This window comes from Chiloscyllium punctatum, chromosome 10 (assembly GCF_047496795.1).
Source record: "Chiloscyllium punctatum isolate Juve2018m chromosome 10, sChiPun1.3, whole genome shotgun sequence".
Taxonomy (NCBI): Eukaryota; Metazoa; Chordata; class Chondrichthyes; order Orectolobiformes; family Hemiscylliidae; genus Chiloscyllium; species Chiloscyllium punctatum.
The window spans coordinates 74637629-74660009 of NC_092748.1; the positions used below are offsets into that span (position 1 = coordinate 74637629).

The 22381-nt window shown below is 40.9% G+C and overlaps 1 protein-coding gene across 3 annotated transcripts in view; it reads right to left on the reverse strand.

Annotated features, from left to right (window-relative positions):
* Nucleotides 1-779: 779 nt before the first annotated feature.
* Nucleotides 780-22381, reverse strand: part of lrp2a (low density lipoprotein receptor-related protein 2a) — a 346919-nt gene continuing 325317 nt past the window's right edge. For all 3 annotated transcript variants that reach the window (XM_072579538.1, XM_072579537.1, XM_072579536.1), the window contains 7 exons: nt 21478-21545; nt 20575-20692; nt 15652-15775; nt 15408-15530; nt 13848-13958; nt 8119-8190; nt 780-2949 (listed from right to left, as the gene is read on the reverse strand). In XM_072579538.1, coding sequence (XP_072435639.1) covers nt 2773-2949; nt 8119-8190; nt 13848-13958; nt 15408-15530; nt 15652-15775; nt 20575-20692; nt 21478-21545 — 793 coding nt within the window. In that variant the 3' untranslated portion in view covers nt 780-2772. The remainder of the gene's footprint in view (nt 2950-8118; nt 8191-13847; nt 13959-15407; nt 15531-15651; nt 15776-20574; nt 20693-21477; nt 21546-22381) is intronic.

The following is a 22381-nucleotide window of genomic DNA, read 5'->3' on the forward strand; positions in this document are numbered from 1 at the left end:
ATAACCATGAATAAGAGCACGGTGAGGGGGACACAAGAAGCTAGTGTCAGGAGAACACATGAGAATATGGTGTACAGAAGTTGATGGGATGGGAATTGTATTTTAAAAGTCTGAAACAAATATAGAAAAACTCAGCAAATCTGGTAGCATTTGTGGAGACAGAAGTTGTATTAGTATTTTGAGTCCAGTATGACTCTTCTACAGAGCTCGTTGTTCAGAGTCATATTGAACATGTCTATTTCACCGGGTGCATAATTGGCTTTTAAAGATGGCCCTCTACCAATGAAGTCAGTAATTTCTGGGATATCTGGACAATGGTGAGTTCTTCTAGGAACAGCAGGTGGTAAGAAAGGGTTGGTACCTAGATGATGTGACAAAAGCCATAGGGGCAGGAGTGACTATTGATGTGGTATGTTTGGTAAGATTTGGTATGAAATCACGCTTGGCCTTGCAGCAAGAATTCCTCCAACTTGCACTTGGTCAAAAAAACTAAGATTCAACCCAAAGAAATTGTTACAATATAATATTCTTGTGCAAATCTTACCAAAAAATATTGTTAAATTTTCTTTTGTGTGGTACTTTGAAAGAGAACGTTAAGTGTTGACGGATAAGGTGATCATGCAGTTTAGAACTTCAGGTGGTATGGTATGTATATAAGCTATTTAGATTATTATCTCAGCAAGCAAAATAACATTGAATTTCTCCCCAAAAAGTGCTTTTTAAAGTATTCCCCACACCCCACAATTTCCTTCTATAAGAAGAACTAACAGATACTGAAGTATGATAAAATAACAATTTATTAGACATTTTGAGCAGATTTTTTCTTCCAGTAACAGATTTTTTTCTTGATCAAAGTACAATATAAATTTCATGCTAATTAAAATACATCCATCAAAATTAGCATACAAAAGATTCTAAAATATTCAAATCTTAAAGTAAAATATATAAAACTATAATCATATTAAGTACAATCAATATGGAGATGTGCAGGCCTATAACTAGTAAATTTAGGCAGCTAGTTTAGGCCATTTCTTGGACAATGTCTGTTGGAATTGTACTTCAGTGTGAAGTAAGCCAAGATGAACGGTCACCCAATCATTCCTTGAATCTTGACGAATAAGAGAATATATAGAACAGTACAGCACAGGACAGGTCCTTCAGCCCACGATGTTGTGCCGACCATTGATCCTCATGTATGCACCCTCAAATTATCTGGGCCTAATCATTTTAGAATTGATCGTGAGGTATATACTTAAAATGTAATCTGTATTAACAGTCACTTGTATCCAATGCTATGTATCCAATCATTGTATCCAATGATTGTAATTAAAGGAATATCTGACAATCTCACACTATTTGTATCAACAGTTTTATTTTGAATATATTTGCTCCAATATTTAAAGATAGCAAAAAAAAAGTCTAAGGGTATGAGATGCACAAAGCTTTTTTTTAAATCAAGTGGATGTTTTGCTCACATTTGTAATTGGACCAGAATAAACTGATTTCATTTGGTCCCTTTGAAAATGTCTGTGGTCAGAAAAGCATTGTTTTAGTAGATGTTTTCCTCCACATTTTTTTAAGCGAAGAGTTTTAGAGTTAGAAACAAACTCTGTTCTTCCTCTTTAATTTCAAAGCTTTGATTTACAAGAACTAGAATTCCATTCAAACCAGTGAATATGACTATCCCTGTTGCACCAAGATAAATGAACCGTTAAGCTGGAAGTCAAGTTAAAAGAAAAATGTTATTGATCCAAATTTTCTGACTGCTCCTATATTTCTTTACATAAAATGTTCGGAAGCATTTGCTACAAGTATTTGAATCTAGTCGAGCAGTCTATCCTCATTATTTATTATTTAGGTTTTTATCATAAGTTGTGTAGCTACCATTTTTTGCACATGCCACCCTGGTGTTTAACAGTGCTTTCCCTTATGCTGTCCTGTCCTACACCCATGACCATGACTTCAGCAACAACCTGCTGACTTACAACTAATTAAAAATGAACAAAATTAAACTATTTAGATTTCAGAAGAAACATTTTACAGAATTAACAGAACAAAACAATTATGAAACAATATTTTTATGAATATTTAATTTTGAATAATCAAATGAGCTTTTTTGTGAAGATCTTTGCTTACCTGGATTGGAGCATATCTAAACGTTTTTTTTAAAGTCAGTCATCTGCGATTAACAACTAGTTCATCATAGCTTAAGTGACCATTTATTTCACAGTGTACAAATAACTGAAATGCTAAAGCTCCAGTGTACATGTTTTATATATATTTTCTATCATTTAGTTCCATCAAAATGTGAAGAATTCCTTCATATTATGTGGCAAGATCAGTAGTTTTCACATTTAGAATTACTTTTGTTTATATTAAGATCAGTAGTTTCACCTCAAACTTTATGTTTCCTCAGATTTCAACCTTCAATACAAATCAGCCTTTCCCTTGGCAAAATAATTGACATAATCTCTTCAAAATTTACAAATGTACAACGTATTTATAACATTACATATCTCAAACTTTAACACAAGTCCAGTGCAAAGTACCTCTTGATTGAAAGTTTTTTTCAGATAAAAACACCAACAAAAAAATAGTACTGAAGATAAAGGAACAGACAGATCACCTCTTTTGACAGCTATTGGCTCATTCTAATTAGCTTTAAAAGGTTTTTTTTACCAAATATTTATGATATGTCCAAATATGCTGGCTGTATATAAAAATATAATGTATCAGAGGAAAGTCTGTCTCTTTCTCTAGCTCAGTTTTGAATTATGCATTTGAATCCTCTTTGACAAGAGTAGCTGTATCTTTGAAAGTATTCTCCGTAGGACTATATGTCAAAGGTTCATCTTTTTTTGAATGCGACTTACTTGGAAGTAATCCAAAAGTATGTGAAGTGGCAGCAGTTTCTCCAAGTGGGTTATTTGTCCGTTGCTGTTTCTGGCACTAGGAAGTAGAAAATAAAGACATTCAGTTAGACAAAATCTATTTCAGTAGACTGTCCTTTAGAGTGGCAGTTATGAGATTACGATTTTACTTAGTACAGGAAATGAAACCAAGCCTTGCGTCGTGATATGTTTCTGATGCAGAAGGAGAATCATTACAATTGAAGTGTTGGAGCATCAGTTTCGTGCTGCTAACAAGAAAAACGGAGTTCAAATTTTGGTCTCAACAGCATCCAAAGTCTTCAAATGATACAACTTTGCCGTTGCTTTCCTGCTGACTAGAAAAAGCAGCACTCGTCTGACATGTCTAATAGGATATTATTGAATCATGTGATATTGATGCCTGGTCTGTGATTGAATGATAAGCACTTTCTGTGCTTACTTATATATTTAGCAACCATAAATTCCTCGAAGGGCAGGTTTGAATACCTCCTCGTGGGTCTGCTCCTGGGCCTGGCCAAACTGGCCATCAACAGGTCCAGGCAGTGGGCCGTGGAGGGGGTCATTAGGGCCGACTGCCTGCCCCTCTTCCGCGGTTACGTTAGAGCCCGGGTGTCCTTGGAAAAGGAGCACGCGGTGTCCACCAACACCCTGGAGTTATTCAGGGAGAGGTGAGCGCCGCAGGGAGTGGAGTGCATTATTTCCCCCTCCAACTCTATTTTGATTTAATCCCTGCCCTCCCCTTCACTGTTTGATCACACAGCATTGCCCTTTTGTGAAGGGCAGTGCTTGTCACTGGCCACTCGGGTGTTTTCCTATCTTCCTGTGGTGGAAATTGAATAAAGATTCGTGCACTTTGTGTCTTTCACTGTGTCTCACCTGCACACACACACCATGGGTGCTGGGGAAAAAATAAGCAGTTAGGCGGTAGTGTGGGAGAGAAAGAAAATAAATTCCTCGAGCCAAGCAATTGCCTCTTCATCTGCTGAGTTGCTGTGATTGAGTTTGTAGAGTATACATGATTTGGAGAAGTACAGCACAGTTTATGTCTCCTCACAAGTGCATAAGGGAATTGTACTGAGACCCCAGCAATAGGTATTGGCTCCAAAGGGGCATTGACTTCTCCTGGACATGTTTAGCAAAGGTAAAAACAATGACTGCAGATACTGGAAACCAGATTCTGGATTAGTGGTGCTGAAAGAGCACAGTAGTTCAGGCAGCATCCAAGGAGCAGTGAAATCGACGTTTCGGGCAAAAGTCCTTCATCAGGAATAAAGACAGAAATCCTGAAGCATGGAGAGATAAGCTAGAGGAGAGTGGGGGTGGGGAGAAAATAGCATAGAGTACAATGGGTGAGTGGGGGAGGGGATGAAGGTGATAGGTCAGGGAGGAGAGGATGGAGTGGATAGGTGGAAAAGGAGATAGGTAGGACAAGTCATGGGGACAGTGCTGAGCTGGAAGTTTGGAACTAGGGCGAGGTGGGGGAAGGGGAAATGAGGAAACTGTTGAAGTCCACATTGATGCCCTGGGGTTGAAGTGTTCCGAGGCGGAAGATGAGGCGTTCTTCCTCCAGGCGTCTGGTGGTGAGGGAGTGGCGATGAAGGAGGCCCAGGACCTCCATGTCCTCGGCAGAGTGGGAGGGGGAGTTGAAATATTGGGCCACGGGGCGGTGTGGTTGATTGGTGCGGGTGTCCCGAAGATATTCCCTAAAGTGCTCTGCTAGGAGGCGCCTAGTCTCCCCATGTAGAGGAGACCGCATCGGGAGCAACAGATACAATAAATGATATTAGTGGATGTGCAAGTAAAACTTTGATGGATGTGGAAGGCTCCTTTAGGGCCTTGGATAGAGGTGAGGGAGGAGGTGTGGGCGCAGGTTTTACAGTTCCTGCGGTGGCAGGGGAAGGTGCCAGGATGGGAGGGTGGGTTGTAGGGGAGGGTGGGTTGTAGGGGAGGGTGGGTTGTAAGGGGGTGTGGACCTGACCAGGTAGTCACGGAGGGAACGGTCTTTGCGGAAGGTGGAAAGGGGTGGGGAGGGAAATATATTCCTGGTGGTGGGGTCTGTTTGGAGGTGGCAGAAATGTCGGCGGATGGTTTGGTTTATGCAAAGGCTGGTAAGGTGGAAGGTGAGCACCAGGGGCGTTCTGTCCTTGTTACAGTTGGAGGGGTGGGGTCTGAGGGCGGAGATGCGGGATGTGGACGAGATGCATTGGAGGGCATCTTTAACCACGTGGGAAGGGAAATTGTGGTCTCTAAAGAAGGAGGCCATCTGGTGTGTTCTGTGGTGGAACTGGTCCTCCTGGGAGCAGATATGGCGGAGGCAGAGGAATTGGGAATACGGGATGGCATTTTTGCAAGAGGTAGGGTGGGGAGAGGTGTAATCCAGGTAGCTGTGGGAGTCGGTGGGTTTGTAAAAAATGTCAGTGTCAATTTGGTCGTCATTAATGGAGATGGAGAGGTCCAGGAAGGGGAGGAGGGTGTCAGAGATGGTCCAGGTAAATTTAAGGTCAGGGTGGAATGTGTTGGTGAAGTTGATGAATTGCTCAACCTCCTCGCGGGAGGGGCTGATGCAGTCATCAATGTAGTGGAGGAAGAGGTGGGGAGTGGTGCCGGTGTAATTATGGAAGCTTGACTGTTCTACGTAGCCAACAAAGAGGCAGGCATTGCTGGGGCCCATACATGTGCCCATGGCTACCCCTTTGGTCTGGAGGAAGTGGGAGGATTCGAAGGAGAAATTGTTAAGGGTGAGGACCAGTTCGGCCAAACGAATGAGTGTGTCGGTGGAAGGATACTGTTGGGGATGTCTGGAGAGGAAAAAACCAGAGGGCTTGGAGGCCCTGGTCATGGCGGATGGAGGTGTAGAGGGATTGGATATCCATGATGAAGATGAGGCGGTGGGGGCCGGGGAAACCGGAGTCTTGTTGGAGGGCGTGGGTGGTGTCTCGAACGTATGTGGGGAGTTCCTGGACTAGGGGGGATAAGTCACAGTGAGGTAGGTAGAGATGAGTTCAGTGGGGCAGGAGCATGCTGTGACAATGGGTTGGCCACGGTGGTCAGGCTTGTGGATCTTGGGAAGGAGGTAGAACCGGGCAGTGTGGGGTTCCCAGACTGAGGTTGGAAGCTGTGGGTGGGAGATCTCCTGAGGTGATGAAGTTCTGTATGGTCTGGGAGATGATGGCTTGGTGATGGCGGGTGGGGTCATGGTTGAGGGGGCAGTAGGAAGAGTTGTCCTCGAGTTGGCGTTTGGCTTCAGCGGTGTAGAGGTCAGTGCGCCAGACTATCACTGCGCCCCTTTTATCCACTGGCTTGATGGTGAGGTTGGGATTGGAGCAGAGGGATTGGAGGGCTGTGCGTTGAGGGTGAGAGGTTGGAGTGGGGTAGCCAGATTGAGGTGGTTAATGTCCCGGCTGCAGTTGGAAATGAAGAGGTCGAGGGCAGGTAATAGGCCAGCGCAGGGTGTCCAGGTGGATGCAGTGTGTTGGAGGTGGGCGAAGGGGTCCTCGGAAGGTGGGCAGGAATCCTGATTGTGAAAGTAAGCTCGGAGGTGGAGGCGGCGGAAAGACAGTCTTTCTGTGGTCGATCAAAACCTCATCTGTTGAAGGGAAGGTGATTGAAAGCAACTTGTTAGTGATTCCTGTGTTTCCCTTAATAAAGCATGTCTGCTGATAGACAGTGGTCAGGATGGTTGCTCCATACAGAGTGCTAGAATGGAATAAATATGTTATTATCACTTCTTAAGTGAGGTACAGTACAGTTGGTTTCAACCAGATCTTTGGCAGTCAGCAGGTGTGCTACGACATGTGTTTTTCTATCCTAGAGAAAACAACATCAGTTTTAATGTTAAAATGAAACCTCAGCCAGTATCTCCTGGCACTAATGTAGAAACCTTGCTTTAGAACATAGAACAATACAGCACAGAACAGGCCCTTCGGCCCTCATTGTGCCGATCTGTGAACTATTCTCAGCTCGTCCCCCTACACTATCCCAAAATCATCCATGTGCTTATCTAAGGATTGTTTAAATCTTCCTAATGTGGCTGAGTTGACTACATTAGCAGGTAGTGCATTCCACACCCTTACCACTCTCTGTGTAAAGAATCTGCCTCTAACATCTGTCTTAAATCTATCACCCTTCAATTTGTAGTTATGCCCCCTCATACACGCTGATGTCATCATCCTAGGAAAAAGACTTTCACTGTCTACCCTATCCAATCTTCTGATCATCTTGTATGTCTCTATCAAATCCCCTCTTAGCCTTCTTCTTGCCAATGAGAATAGGTTCAAGTCTCTCAGCCTTTCCTCATAAGACCTTCCCTCCAGACCAGGCAACAGCGTGGTAAATCTCCTCTGCACCTTTTCCTCTGCTTCCACATCCTTCCCAAAATATGGGGATTAGAACTGTACACAATTAGGTGCTGTAGCTATTCAAGAAACAACTCATATGCCTTGCAGTGCTTATTTTGCTCAATTATAAAAGTCCAGGGTAGTTCCAATTTTCAGTAATGGAATAGTGGTGCTGGAAGAACACAGCAGTTCAGGCAGCATCCAAGTAGCTTCGAAATCGACGTTTCGGGCAAAAGACCGAAATAAAAAGGTAATGTTTGTTATTCCAGGCAAGTAAAGAAACTTTGCCTTGTAATCTGAAAAATAAAATTCTCCTCTGAATTATGATTAGTCCTGGATCATCTGATGTTTATTTTGGTCATTCTGGTGAACTGTATGCAGTGGTAGTAAGGAATCATATTCCAAATGTTCCACCAGAAATTTCCTAGAGTGCTAAAATACAACAAAATGTAGCTATTTCCTAATCAATCACTTTATTTTTAAAAAACTCTGGCTCAATTGTACAAATGCTTATTTTCAAAACTGCTTTGTTCATGATTAATCATGATCAGAAATTACTTTCCAATCATTATTTGGAGGTGCAGGTGTTGGACTAGTGAGGGCAAAGTTAAAAATCACACAAAACCAGGTTATAGTCGAACAGGTTTATTTGGAAACACTAGCTTTCGAGACACCTTGAAAGCTGGTGCTGCCAAATAAACCTGTTCGACTATAACCTGGTGTTGTGTGATTTTTAATTTTTTCCAATCATTGTATTAATACTCAAACATGTTTGTTTTTAAATTTTGAAACCACATGGAATATTGAGGCGAGCAGTCAACATTTTATAATTTGCACTTAATTATGAGGCAAAATTACATTCGTTGTTAAGGAGGTGAATGAAGAGTTACCTCTGTATACACAGGATTTTCAAAATTTGTCCCCTGTTTAGGTTTTCGTTTAAAAAAGTTCCACTTTGATTCCTGAAAGAAGAAAATAACATGAATGCTAACATGTGAACATGCATACATCCGGAGCTGTATTCAAAAATGCTATTGGGTAACAAATTCAGTAGGATGTACCCATTTATCAGGCAGTGAATCATCCAATATGGTTGGTAGTGCACGTTTATTAGGGACTGGAAGTGTGCCACCCACATTATCGGTAAAGGCAAATGTAACGATACTTTAGTTTTAAGTATATTTGTCCTGGTTTTTTTTTTAAGAAAGGAAAGGTTGAGCCTGAGGTAATGAGCGATCTATTCTAAGCCAATAAAGTAAACAACTTGTGAGGCTTTGTGTTTTTTTAAAAGTTAGAAAAATAGAAATGGCATCAATGCATGGAGTCAGGTTCCCACAGAATCAGGTTTTAGTTTAGCTTTCAGCAGTTGCTGGGACTTTGAAGCTATGGAAGCTGTACATCTCTGCTACAGCTAACAAGCTTAGTTTCTCTTTTTCTGCCAGCATCATATGTGAGAGGTGAAGAGTCTGGCGCTGGAAAAGCACAGCAGGTCAGGCAGCATTGGAGGATCAGCAGAGTTGACGTTTCAGATATAAGCCCTTCGTTCAGGCCTCATAAAAGGCTTATGCCTGAAACGTCAACCCTCCTGCTGCTCAGATGCTGCCTGACCTGCTGTGCTTTTCCAGTGCCACACTTTTCGACTCTGACTCCCCAGCATCTGCAGTCCTCACTTCCTCCTAGCGTCATGTGAGACAATCTATTTTATCTCATATCTTCCTAATGTGGCTGAGGTTGTCTCATATGTGATGCTGGGAGCAAGTAAGGACTGCATTTGCTGGAGAGTCAGAGTCGAAAAGTGTGGCACTGGAAAGAATAAAGCCTATTAATGACCATAATGTTAATTTGTGCAGGAGCCAAAGGATGTAAGTAGGGTTGTAGATGTGACAGTGTTCACTGGTGAGAGAGACAATGTGGATATAGAAATCAGGGAGAAGGGCTACGATATACTTATAGAAATGAGTGCAGATAGAGAGAAGGTTCTCAGAGGTTGAGCAGGCTGGATGAAATGTATTTCAGGCTATTGAGTGAGACAAGGAGGGATATGTCAGAGGCATTGCTAATAATTTTAAATTCCACTCTGGCGACAACAGAGATGCCAGTAGATGGCAGGACAGCAAATGTGGTACCATTATTTAAGAAGGGACCAAGGGATAAATCAGGAAACTATGAGCCAGTCAGTCTAACCTCAGTGGTGGGGAAACTATCAGAAACAATTCTGAAGGATAGAATTAGTCTGCACTTGGAAAGGCAGGGAGTGTTTAAAAACAGACAACATGGTTTTGTTAATAGGTGATCAAGTCTGAATTTGATTGAATATTTTGACGAAGTGACTAGGAGTGTTAGAAGTCAGAGGGTGGTGGTGGAGGGTTGTTTTTCAGACTGGAGGCCTGTGACCAGTGGAGTGCCACAAGGATCGGTGTTGGGACTCTACTTTTTGTCATTTACATAAATGATTTGGATGCGAGCATAAGAGGTACAGTTAGTAAGTTTGCAGATGACACCAAAATTGGAGGTGTAGTGGACAGCGAAGAGGGTCACCTCAGATTACAACAGAATCTGGACCAGATGGGCCAATGGGCTGAAGAAGTGGCAGATCGAGTTTAATTCAGATAAATGCGAAGTGCTGCATTTTGGGAAAGCAAATCTTAGCAGGACTTCTACACTTAATGGTAAGGTCCGAGGGAGTGTTGCTGAACAAAGCAACCTTGGAGTGCAGGTTCATAGCTCCTTGAAAGAGGAGTCGCAGGTAGATAGGATAGTGAAAGCGCGTTTGGTATGCTTTCCTTTATTGGTCAGAGTATTGAGTACAGGGGTTGGGAGGTCATGTTGTGGTTGTACAGGACATTGTTTAGGCCACTTTTGGAATATTGTAGCAATCCTGGTCTCCTTCCTATCGGAAAAATATTGTGAAACTTTAAAGGGTTCAGAAAAGATTTACAAGGATGTTGCCAGAGTTGGAGGATTTGTGCTTTAGGGAGAGGCTGAATAGGCTGGGGCTGTTTTCCCTGGAGTGCCGGAGGCTGAGGGGTGACCTTATTGATGTTTACAAAATTATGAAGGGCATGGATAGGGCAAATAATCAAAGTCTTTTCCCTGGGGTTGGGGAGTCCAGAACTAGGGGGCATAGGTTTAGGATGAGAGAGGAAAGATATAAAAGAGACCTAAGGGGCAACTTTTTCATGCAGAGGGTGGTACGTGTATGGACTGAGCTGCCAGAGGATGTGGTGGAGGCTGGTATAATTGCAACATTTAAGAGGCATTTGGATATGAATAGGAAGGGTTTGGAGGGACATGGGCTGGGTGCTGGCAGGTGGGACTAGATTGGGTTGGGATATCTGGTCAGCATGGTCAGGCTGAACTGAAGGGTCTTTTTCCATGCTGTACATCTCTATGACTCTATGAGTGTAGTTGAGTGCAATGCATTTGACATAAGTCACTTGGACTTCAGCAAGACTATTGAAAAGGGCTCACGTGGAAGATTGACATGAGATTCAAAGAAATTTGGCTAATTGGATCCAGAATTAGCTGTGATAGTAGGCAGGGGGGTAACAGTTGAGGGGCATTTTTCTTTTTGACTAGAAGCCTGTGTCCAGTGAGGTTCAGCAGGGATCAGTGATTGGGGCCTTGCTGTTTGTGGTACACAAACCACTTGGACTTGAATGTAAGAGATTGATTAGTAAGTTCATGGATGATACAAAAATTGATGGAGTGGTAAATAGTGAGGAGGACAGCCTTAAAAACCAGCAGAAGACAGCCAACAAAATAGCAATAAGGGGCGAGAAGATGAATATGTAAGTAATTTAGCTAGTAATATTAAAGAACATAGCATGAGTTCTTTTCAAATATATAAAAGGTATGACAGAGTTAAGATTGAAGATTGGAACACTAGAAAATGTGGCTGCCGTTTGGTAATGGGAAACAAAGAAATGGCAAAGGAACTGAACATTGCATCAGTATTTATGGTGGAAGATACCAATAGCAGAGCACAACTTCAAGAGAATCAGGAGGCAGAGGTGAGTGTAGTGGCCATCACTAAGGAGAAGATGTTGGGGAACCTGAAAATTCAGAAGGAGGATAAATCACCCAGATTGGCTGGACTACATCCCAGGATTCTGGAGGAGAGATTGAGGCATTGGTGGTGATCTTTCAGGAATCATAGCAGTCAGAGAGAATTCCAGATTAATGAGAAATAGCAAATGCAACATCCTGTTTAAGGAGGGAAGGAGGCAGAATACAGGAAATGGTAGGCCAATTAGCCTGACCCCAATGGTAGTTAATACATTAGAGTCTGTTATTAAGATAAGATTGCAGAGTACTTGGAAGTGCATGGTAAAATAGGATTGAGTCAAAATGGCTACATCGAGTAGAGGTCATACTTAATAAATCTGTTAGAATTCTTTGAGGAGGTAACAAACAAGTTTGGCAAAGGAGAGCCAGTGGATATGATCTATTTGGATTTCCAAAAGGCCTTTGACAAGGTACTGCACAGGAGGCTGCTCAATAAGATAAAGTCTCATGATGTTTGGGACAATGTACTAACATGGGTAGAGGATGGGCTGACTAGCAGAAGGCAGAGAGTGGGAATAAAAGGGGTCTCATCCAGGATGACTGCTGATGACTCATGGAGTTCCACTGGGGTCTGTATTAACATCAACATGCAGGTTCAATTGGTAATTAGGAAGACAAATGCAATGTTTGCATTTATTTTGAAAGGTAGAATACAAGAGCAGGAATTTACTCCTGATCCTGTACATGGCTCTGGTCAGACAACATTTGAGATATTACATTTGTGCATCATATCTATTGAAAAATGTGCTGTACTCGGAGAGGGTCCAGAGGACGTTTACAAGAAAGCTGGTGGCTCAGTGGTTAACATTGCTGCCTCACAGTGCCAATGATCTGGGTTCGATTCCAACCTCAGGCAACTGTCTGTGTGATGTTTGCACATTCTTCGCGTGTCTGCATGGGTTTCCTCCCACGATCTGAGGATGTACAGGTTAGATGGATTGGTCATGCTAAATTGCTCCATAGTGTTCAGAAATGTGTAGGTTAAGTGTGTTAGTCAGGGGTAAATGTAGGAATGACAGGATAGGGGACTCGGTCTGGGTGGGTTGCTCTTCAAAGCATCAACGTGGACGTATTGGGCTGAATGGCCTGTATCCACACTGTAGGGATTCTATGATCCTGGAGATGAAGGACTTGTCATATAAGGAGGAGTTGAGGACTCTAGATCTGTACTCAATGGCTTTCAGAAGTTTAAAGGAGGATCCCATTGAAACTTACAGGTTACTGAAAGGCCAAATAAACTGGACGTAGAGAAAATGTTTCCATTAAGAGAAACTAAGACCTGAGTGTATAACCTCAGAGTGAAGGGATAACTCTTTATAACTGAGATGAGGAAGAATTTCTTCAGCCAGACAGCCAGGTGAATCTGTGGAACTCATTGTCACAGATGACTGTGGAGGCCATGGCATCGAGTGCATTTAAGGCAGAGATTGAAAGGTTCTTAATTAGAAAGGTGATGAAAGGTTATAAGTAGAAGGTAGCACAATGGAATTGAGAAACATATCAGCCCTGATTGAATCAGTTCTGCCATTCAATGTGTCATAGTCACCTAATTCAGCTCCTACATCTTAGGGTCTTTGAATACAGGAGAATAAAGACAGGCTGGTCAGATGGGCTGATCAGTTTCAAATGGAACTCCATCGGATAAGGTCAGGGCAAAAAGACAAGGAAATAAATGATCAACTATAGAACCCTAGGAAGCACCAGGAACAGAGTAATCTTGGTCTGCATGTCCACCATGGGACAGTAGGACAGGTAGATCAATGGTTAAGAAGGCATTTGCTATATTTGACTATATTAGCAGAGGACTGGAGTTATGGTTATGCTGGGATTATATCAAAAAGTTAGTCCAACTACAGTGAGATTATTATGTGTAGTTCAAGAACCCACATTACAGGAGAAACGTAACTGCACTGGAGAAGGTGCAAAGGACATTTACCAGGATGTTGCCTGGGCTGGAGAATTTTAGCTATTCAGAGAAACTGTATAGACCGAGTTGGTTACCTTGGACAAGAGAAGACTGGGGGGGGGTCACGATTAAGATTTATAATATTATGAGGGGCATTCCCAAGTACACAGGAAAGATCTTTTCCCTTTGGTGGAAGGATCAATAACCAGGGGTCATAGATTTAAGTTACAGGTCAGAAGTTTCAGTGGAGATGTAAAAAATTTCTTTTTTCACACAAAGTGTGGTGGGAATCTAGAACTCACTGCCTCAAAATGTGGTAGAGGCAGAAACCAGCATAACATTTAAAAGATGTACACTTGGGATGCCAAGGCATACAAAACTATTGGCTAAGTGCTGGAAAGTGAGATTAGAATACGTAAGTGGTTATCTTTGACTGGTGCATACACAATGGGTTGAAGGGTCTATTTCTGTGCTCCAGACCTCTTTGACCATGGCTCCAAACTACAGGTATAAACATATACAAATGAATATGTATGCATGTATTTATATATACTATTATACATGTACAATATACACACAAAATTATAATGTTAAAAGTTATCAGAGAAAATAAAACCATTTACACAAATTCACCGATCCATTTACCTGAGCTTGTGATCCAGCTGAAATAGGTTTTTCCACAAAGGAAGGCATAGATGTATAGGTGGGATTCTCAAAACTGCTTCCATTTGTTCCACCACCAACTGCCACTGCATCCTAGATGGAAAAAGTCAAATGCATTACCTTCAGATTAGAAAATTATGAACCCAGTTATCAGAGATGGTTACAGAGAGTGGTGAACTCGGCCCGGACAATCACAAAGGCCAACCTCCCATCTATAGAATCCATCTACAAGGCCTGCTGTCAAGGAAAGGCTGCCAGCATTCTCAAAGATCCATCCCACCCTGGCAATGTTTTTCTACAACCTCTACCATCGGGGAGAAGGTACAGAAGCCTGAACACACGCACCAGCCGGTTTCAAAACAGTTTCTACCCTACTGTTGTTAGAATACTGACTGGACTCACAAACACTTAACATTCGCCTGTACCTGTGTTGTGGTTTTTGCCACGGTTTACCTATTATTTACTTAGCTATGCTATTTAGCTCTGATCTGCCGCAAGACAAAGCTTTTCACTGGTGCCTCGGTACACGTGACAATAAATTCAATTCAATTCAATTTAATTTAATTTCACAGGGCAGTCTCTATTTAATAGCTTGAACCAAAAGTTGATAACTAACCAATCGGGACTAATCCAATCTAATGAGCACTATATTAACTACTCAGTAGAGTAAAATACAAAGTAAAAAATGGAAATTATCCTATATTCTAATAAGCTTTGTTTGGACTGTATCTGGAATATTACTTTCAGTTCCAGAGTACTAAGGATATAGGAGAGATGCACTGCAAACTCACAAGAGGGTGACGAGTCTTAAAGCACTACTTACTGAATAAAAGGTAGATTCAACAACCCTAACCCTAATGAACTTTGAATCCCTTCAAGACTGAAGGGTGATCTATTTGACAGATTTAGAATTAATGAAGGAGTTGGTCTGATTAATAGAAATTTTCTTCTGGGAAGGAAACCAAGAATCAGGATTGAAGAAAATAAAATATTTGTCTTACTTGTTGATTTCACAACATATATAATTATGTGACAGTTCATTTGGAGTGATGTCAGAAGAAACTTCACACAGAATGGGAGAGGAAATCTCAACACTTTCCTTTAAAAGGTTGTTAAGGTTAGTTTTTAACATGTCAATTAATCTAAGAAGATTTTTGTCAGGTACATATTTCAGAGGATATATGACTAGTGTGTGTGTGTCAAATTCTACAGAGATATCCAGGACAGCCATGATCTATCTGAATGATGGAACCAACACCCTCCCATTCTATGTTCTATTTTACTTTCTTAAAATATATTGTATATGTATTATATAGTTTAAATCAACAACATCTACTACAAATAAAGTATTGTAAGAAATGTTAATAAAATACATTTTCTTGGATATATATAAGTTAGAAGAACTTAGCAGTTCTGAAGTAAGTAACATATATTAAAGTTACGGGACCATTATCACCATCCAAAATGAACTTAATTAAATAAACAAATTACTATAAATATATTTGATTACAGTGTGGTGCATCTATATATTTCAATACCCACTTCTGCAGTTACCGCTGGTTGCTGGATTGCAGGAGCATCACTGGAAACATTTCCCTTTGTTCCAAACATGGGATTTTCAAACGTGACTGGTAGCTTTCCTGCTTCCATGACAAAGTTTTCATTCTGTTGCAGAAACAGAGTTGATTCAGATTTAATAGAAGTACGAAGCACATATGTGAAGCAGTTGTCACTGCATAAACTTTTACAATAATGAGATTTAATAAGAAACTTGATTATATCTTACCAACTGCATTGCTCCATCAATTGCAGAATCTATGTCTATAGCAGAGGCTCCACTGTCTATTCCAGTATCCAGTCCAGATCTAAATGTCACTCCATTATCTTTTGATGTCATAAGACGACTTAAACTGAAGAGAGAAATAAACTTATTATCTTACAGTGTTGTGGTAAGGAACTGAATCTATTCCATAGGTAATGTTAGGTTTGTATTGCTCCTTTAATATTTGAGCAAATAAAACATAAGTATATATGTGTCATGTACTGTACAATAATAGTTTCTTCCTGACAGTCACAGGGTACAGGGTGGACAAATAGGACTTTTTAAAATTTAATTACTCGTGGGACATGGCTGAACAGCATTTATTTCCCATCCCTAGTTGCCCTTGAGAAGGTGGTGGTGAGCTGTCTTCTTGAACTGCTGCAGTCCATGTGCTTTAGGTTGAGCCATGATGCCCTTAGAAAGGAAATTCCTTGATTTTAGCCCAGTGACAGTGGTTATGTAGTTAGTCCAGTTGAGCTTCTAATCAATGGTGACCCCAAGGCTGCTTGGGAATGGGAGATTCAGAGATCGTAGCACCATTAAATGTCAAGGAGTGATTGTCAGGTTGGTTCTTACTGGAGATGGTCTTGTTGCATGTGAACATGGACTGCTTCAGTATCTGAGAAGTCAGGAATAGTGCTCAACATTGTGCAACCACTGGCAAACATCACGCCTACAACATGATAGAGGTAAGGTTATTTATGAAGCAACTGAGGACAGATGGCCTAGAACATTACCCAAGGAACTCCTGTAGAAATGGCCTGGAGCTGAGATGACTGAACTCCAACAACCACAACAATCTTCCTATATGCCAGGTATGACTTCAACCAACAGAGAGTTTGGCGCCAATATCCATTGATTCCAGTTTTGCAAGGACTCCTTGATGCCACACTTGATTGAATGTGACCTTGATGTCAAGGGCTGTCACCCTGACCTCAGGAATTCAGCTCTTTTATTCATGTTTGAACCAGGGTTGTAATGAGATCAGGAGCTAACGGCCCTGACAGAACCTAATGGTGCATCACTGAGTAATTTGTTTGCTGAGCAGGGGCTGTTTGATAACATTGTTGATGATACCTTCTATCACTTTACTGATGACTGAGATTGATGGGGTGATAATCAGCTGGGTTAATTTATCCCGTTTTTTGTGTATCGAACATACTTGGTAAACTTTCCACATTGTCAGGTCAATGCCAGTGTTGTAACTGTACTGAAAGAGCTTAGCTAGGAGAGAGGCAAGTTCTGGAGCACAAATTTCAATACTCTTACCAGAATGTTGTCAGTGCTCATAGCCTTTGCAGCATCCAGTGCCTCCGACCATATCCTCACATCACATGGAGTGAATTAAAATGGCTGAAGATTGGTATTTGTGATGCTTGGGATCACTGGAGGAGGCTGTGATGGATCATCTCCCTGACACTTCTGGGTGAGGACTGCTGCAAATACTTCAGCCTTATATTTTGCGTAAATGTGTTTGTCTCTTCCATCACTGACAATGGGAATATTTGTGGAGCCTCCTTCTGAAGTGAGTTGTTTAATTGTCTACCACCATTTACTCAATGTAGCAGGACTGCAGAGTTTAGATCTGATTCCTTGGTTGCAGGATCTCATGGCTTTGTCTATCACTTGCTGCTTATGCCATTTGGCATGCATATATTGTTTGGTAGCTTCAACTGGTTGATACCTCATTTTCAGGTATGCCTGGTGCTGCTCCTGGCATGCTCTCCTGCACTTCCCACTAAACCAAGGTTGATTCCCTGGCTTGATGATAATGGTTGAGTGGACTCTGCATCAGTCACTTCTATCAATACTGGCATGGTTAGATTTGGAGATGCCAGTGTTGGACTGGGGTGTACAAAGTTAAAAATCACACAACACCAGGTTATAGTCCAATAAGTTTAATTGGAAGCACACTAGCTTTCGGAGCGACACTCCTTCATCAGGTGATAGTGGAGGGCTCAATCCTAATGCACAGAATTTATAGCAAAAATTTACAGTGTGATGTAACTGGAATTATATATTAAAAAATTCATTGTCTGTTAAGCCTTTCATCTGTTAGAATACAATGATAGTTTCACTTCTTTCATGTGCAAATCACAAAACCTTTTTTTAAAAGTTGCATTCTCGGGTTAGCTGTTAACAATGGCGATAGTTAGACAATATGTTGAAGGTGTTGGCCCCCTGTGTTCTCTGTCTATGCCATGATGTTTAGATCGATTCTAATCTAAAAAGTGAGATCACGGAGCTGAAAAATTACACCATGTTCTTCGTGACCTGCAACACATTATCAATGAGGATGAGCACCTCACCAAGATCTTCCCCACACCTCCACTACTTGCCTTTAAACAACCGCCAAACCTCAAACAGATCGTTGTTCGTAGCAAGCTGCCCAGCTCTCAGGACAACTCCATACAACTCTGTCACAGTAGGCACTGCAAGACGTGTCAGAGTGTGGACATAGATACCACCATTACGCATGGGAACACCTCCCACCTTGTACATGGCAGGTACTCATGTGACTCAGCCAACATTGTCTATCTTATACGTTGCAGGCAAGGATGCCCGGAGGCATGGTACATTGGGGAAACCGAGCAAAGGCTATGACAACGGATGAATGGGCACCGCACAATAATCAACAGACAGGAGGGTTCTCTCCCAGTTGGGGAACACTTCAGTGGTTCAGGACATTCAGTCTCGGACCTTTGGGTGACCATCCTCCAACGTGGGCTTCGGGACAGGCAGCAGAGAAAAGTGGCCAAGAAGAGGCTGATAGCTAAGTTCGATACCCATAGGGAGGGCCTCAACTGGGACCTTGGGTTCATGTCACATTACAGATGATCACCATTGCACTATATACACACAGACACCCACACACACCCTTATAGACACACACACTCCCACACTCACACATGCACCCCCTCACAGACTTAAGACACTCTGCACTCACCACACACACACACACACACTTTCTCACACTCACAACCCCCACCCCAGACAGACAGACACACAGAGACAGACAAAGACCCACATGCACACATATATTTTGTGGGGTGAATTTGTACTTGCAGAGTTACATTGCACTTTGCTCAAAAACTGCATACATTCATGTAGAACTCTGAGCTCAAAAACTGCATGAATTTATGTAAAACTCCGTTATCTCACTTTTTAGATTAGAATCAATCTAAACATCCTGGCATAGACAGAGAACACAGGGAGCTAACACCTTCAATATATTGTCTAGCTATCACCATTGTTAACAGCTAACCCAAGAATGCAACTTTTTTTAAAAAAAGGTTTTGTGATTTACATATGAAAGAAGTGAAACTATCACTGTATTCTAACAATGAAAGGCTTAACAGACAATCAATTTTTCAATGTATAATTTCAGTTACATCACACTGTAATTTTTTGCTATAAATTCTGTGTGTTAGGATTGAGCCCTCCACTATCACCTGATGAAGGAGCATTGCTCCTAAAGCTAGTGCGCTTCCAATTAGACCTGTTGGACTATAACCTGGTGTTGTGTGATTTTTAACGTCATGGTTAGATACACACACATTGGTTCTATTATCATCGACTGAAAGCTTAGTCTGTCAGACATATTCGATCTGCTCAGGAATTAATGGTGCTAACACGCCTCTCCCCTCAGATGTTGCTAGATCGCCTGAGCTTCTTCAGGATTCTCTGTGTTTGTTTCATGTTTTGAGCAACAACAGTATTCTTCTGTTCTTCAGAAGGTAGTTTAAGAGTCAAATGCATTGCTGTAGATCTGGAATCATAAATAAGCCAAACCGATGAATGATGATAGATTTGCTGCCCTGAAAGGTATTAGTGAACCTGATGGCTTTTATGGAATCATAGAGCTATATAGCACAGAAACAGACTCTTTGGTCCAACATGTCCAAGCCAACCAGATAGTCTGATTTAGTCCATTTGCCAGTATTTGGTCTATGTCCCTCTAACCACTTCCTATTGATGTACCCATTCAGATGCCTTTTAAATGTTGTGTTTGTACCCACCTCCACCACCTCCTCTGGCAGCTTGTTCTATACACACATCACCCTGTGTGTGAAAAAGGTGACCCTCAGGTTGCTTTTAAACCTTTTCCCTCTCACCTTAAACTTATACCCTTTAGCACCACTCCCCAACCCTGGGAATAAGATCTTCGTTATTCACCATGTCCATGCCTCTCATGATTTTATAAGATCACCTCTTAGCCTCTAATGCTCCAAGGAAAAAAGCCACAGCCTATTCAGCCTCTTCTCATAGCTCAAACCCTCCAATCCTGGAAAGATCCTTGTCTGAACCCTTTCAAGTTTAACAACATCCTTCCTACGGTAGGGAGGCCAGAATTTAATGCAGTATTCTGAAACTGGCCTCACCAATGTCTTGTACAGCTGCAAAATGATGTCCCAATTCTTATACTTAATGCACTGACCGATTTTATGACATTATTACTCAAAGTAGCCTTTTAACTCAAGGTTTAGATGTGATTGAGTTCTCCAGCTGCCATGATGGCATTTAAGTTCATGACTACACTGCATTAATATGAGCTTTTGAATTACTAATCTAGTAACATTAACACTGCACTAGTACTCCTATGATTCAGCCCACTACTTTTAAGAAATGTGTGAAAGTATCTTTGTTTACAGATTGAAGCCTAGTCTTTCTGTGTAAAAGGGTGGAATAAAATGCGCATGTATTTTTAACAAGTATATTTGTAATCTTAACAGTAGAAGAACACTTTTAAAGACTCATAAAAGAAATGTTATATATCCAGTTAAACCAACAGTTTGCTACACAGTGGTACCATACACTGCTTGTATGTCATGACTTGAGTAAATCCTGGCTTCAATAAATACACAGAACTATAAAAAGAGTTTTCACCTTGAAAGCTTAGGAAAAGATGGCAAGATTGAGCCTGTCCGTCTGTAATTCAGAAATGCACCACCAGCTAGTGCTCCCAGTATTATGATGATAATAATGGTCAGTAAGACTGCAGTTGCTGCAATACAAAAAAATCATATCAAAATTCCAGGAACCTTCATATTAAATGATTATCAAATACAATCATGAGATAACCTCTTAAAAATTAGACTGTGCCATTATATTTAGAAAAGCCTAAGTACAGCTGTAAAATCAACTACCTACTAATTTAAGAAAGCAACTTACTTTGTATGTTAATAACATTTATGATTTATTTTATTTCTACATAATGCCCACTTGAGTTGTTCATAGATTTTTTTTCATCTATGTTCATAGATAAATAAGCATTTATTACTTAATTTCATAACTGTCCACATCATTGCATATTGAATGTTGGGAGATCTAAAAGTTTAAATGGTGAAAACACTTGTAGGAAACTTAGTTGTTCCTAAGAGTTAATTTATCAGAATTGATGTTACTTCAAGGGAAGGCTTTTACACAAACTATGAACTCTGAGTAGCTCTGGAATCTGTACTTTGCATTAAATACATTGACAAATAATTCTGAAAAATCCCAGTGATTCTCTTTATAGTAATCATTATTGTACAGTTAGTTGAGGTGGATACTTACTTAATTCACTGGTGTGAAATTTTAAATATTTTGCATTTCACAAAAATTAAAGATAAGAGCAAAAATATTCTAAACTCATTCAGATACGTCCCTTTTGTGGCCAACTGAAGCTCACATGAGTCATAAATTGCATTGCTCGAAGTATAAAGTAATCATAAACTTCAGTGGCCAAGAATGAGGAGTTACATAGTGCCACTTAACATTTTAATTAGTTTTTGAACTTCTTATAAGTACCTGTTGAATGAGGTGGTGCTTGGGATCTTCCAGTCTGACAGTAGCTTCCTGTATATCCATAAGGACATCTGCAAGAACCATAAAATACTCTTCAATTTTTTATTTTCTGCCAGTAGAAATTTTTTATCAGTCTAATTCGGGTCAGTTGGATAATTAGCTCTCGACAGATTGTAGCTTTAGCATTAGTTGCGTATGAAACCATGTTCCAGTTATTAGATCTTGTTTTAATTTCAGAATTTGTCAATGGACTCATTGGGGTCAGCTACTTTGGAATAAGGTCATCCTGATCAGTGGAAAATCTAGGCCATGGTTTATTAATCATAGTAATCTCTCACTGCAGTACTAATTAATAACCTACTTAGAGTAGAAATTATCTTAAACAACAAGAAATTATTAAGAAAAAAAATTGGAAAATATGTAGATAACAATTTGCAGACTTGAAAATAAAAGATTCAGGAGTCAGTTGCAAATAGAATATACATAGAGTCATACAGATGTGCTGCACAGAAACAGACTTTTTGGTCCAATGCATCCATGCTAACCAGATATCCTAAGTTATTCTAGACCCATTTGCCAGTATTTTGCCCATATTCTACTAAACCATTCCTATTCACATACCCATCCAGATGCCTTTTAAATGCTGTAATTGTACCAGCCTCCACCTTCTTTGGCAACTCATTCCATATGTGCACCATCCTTTGTGCAAAAACGTTGCCCCTCAGGTTACATTTAAATCTTTCTCTTCTCATCTTAAAGCTATGCCATCTGGTTTTGGACTCGCCTGCCCTGAGAAAAAGATTTTGGGTATTCACCCTATCCATGCCCCTCACGATTTTATAAATCTCTATAAGATTTATAAATCTCATCCTCTGATGCTCCAGGGAAAACAGCCACAGTCCTTGGG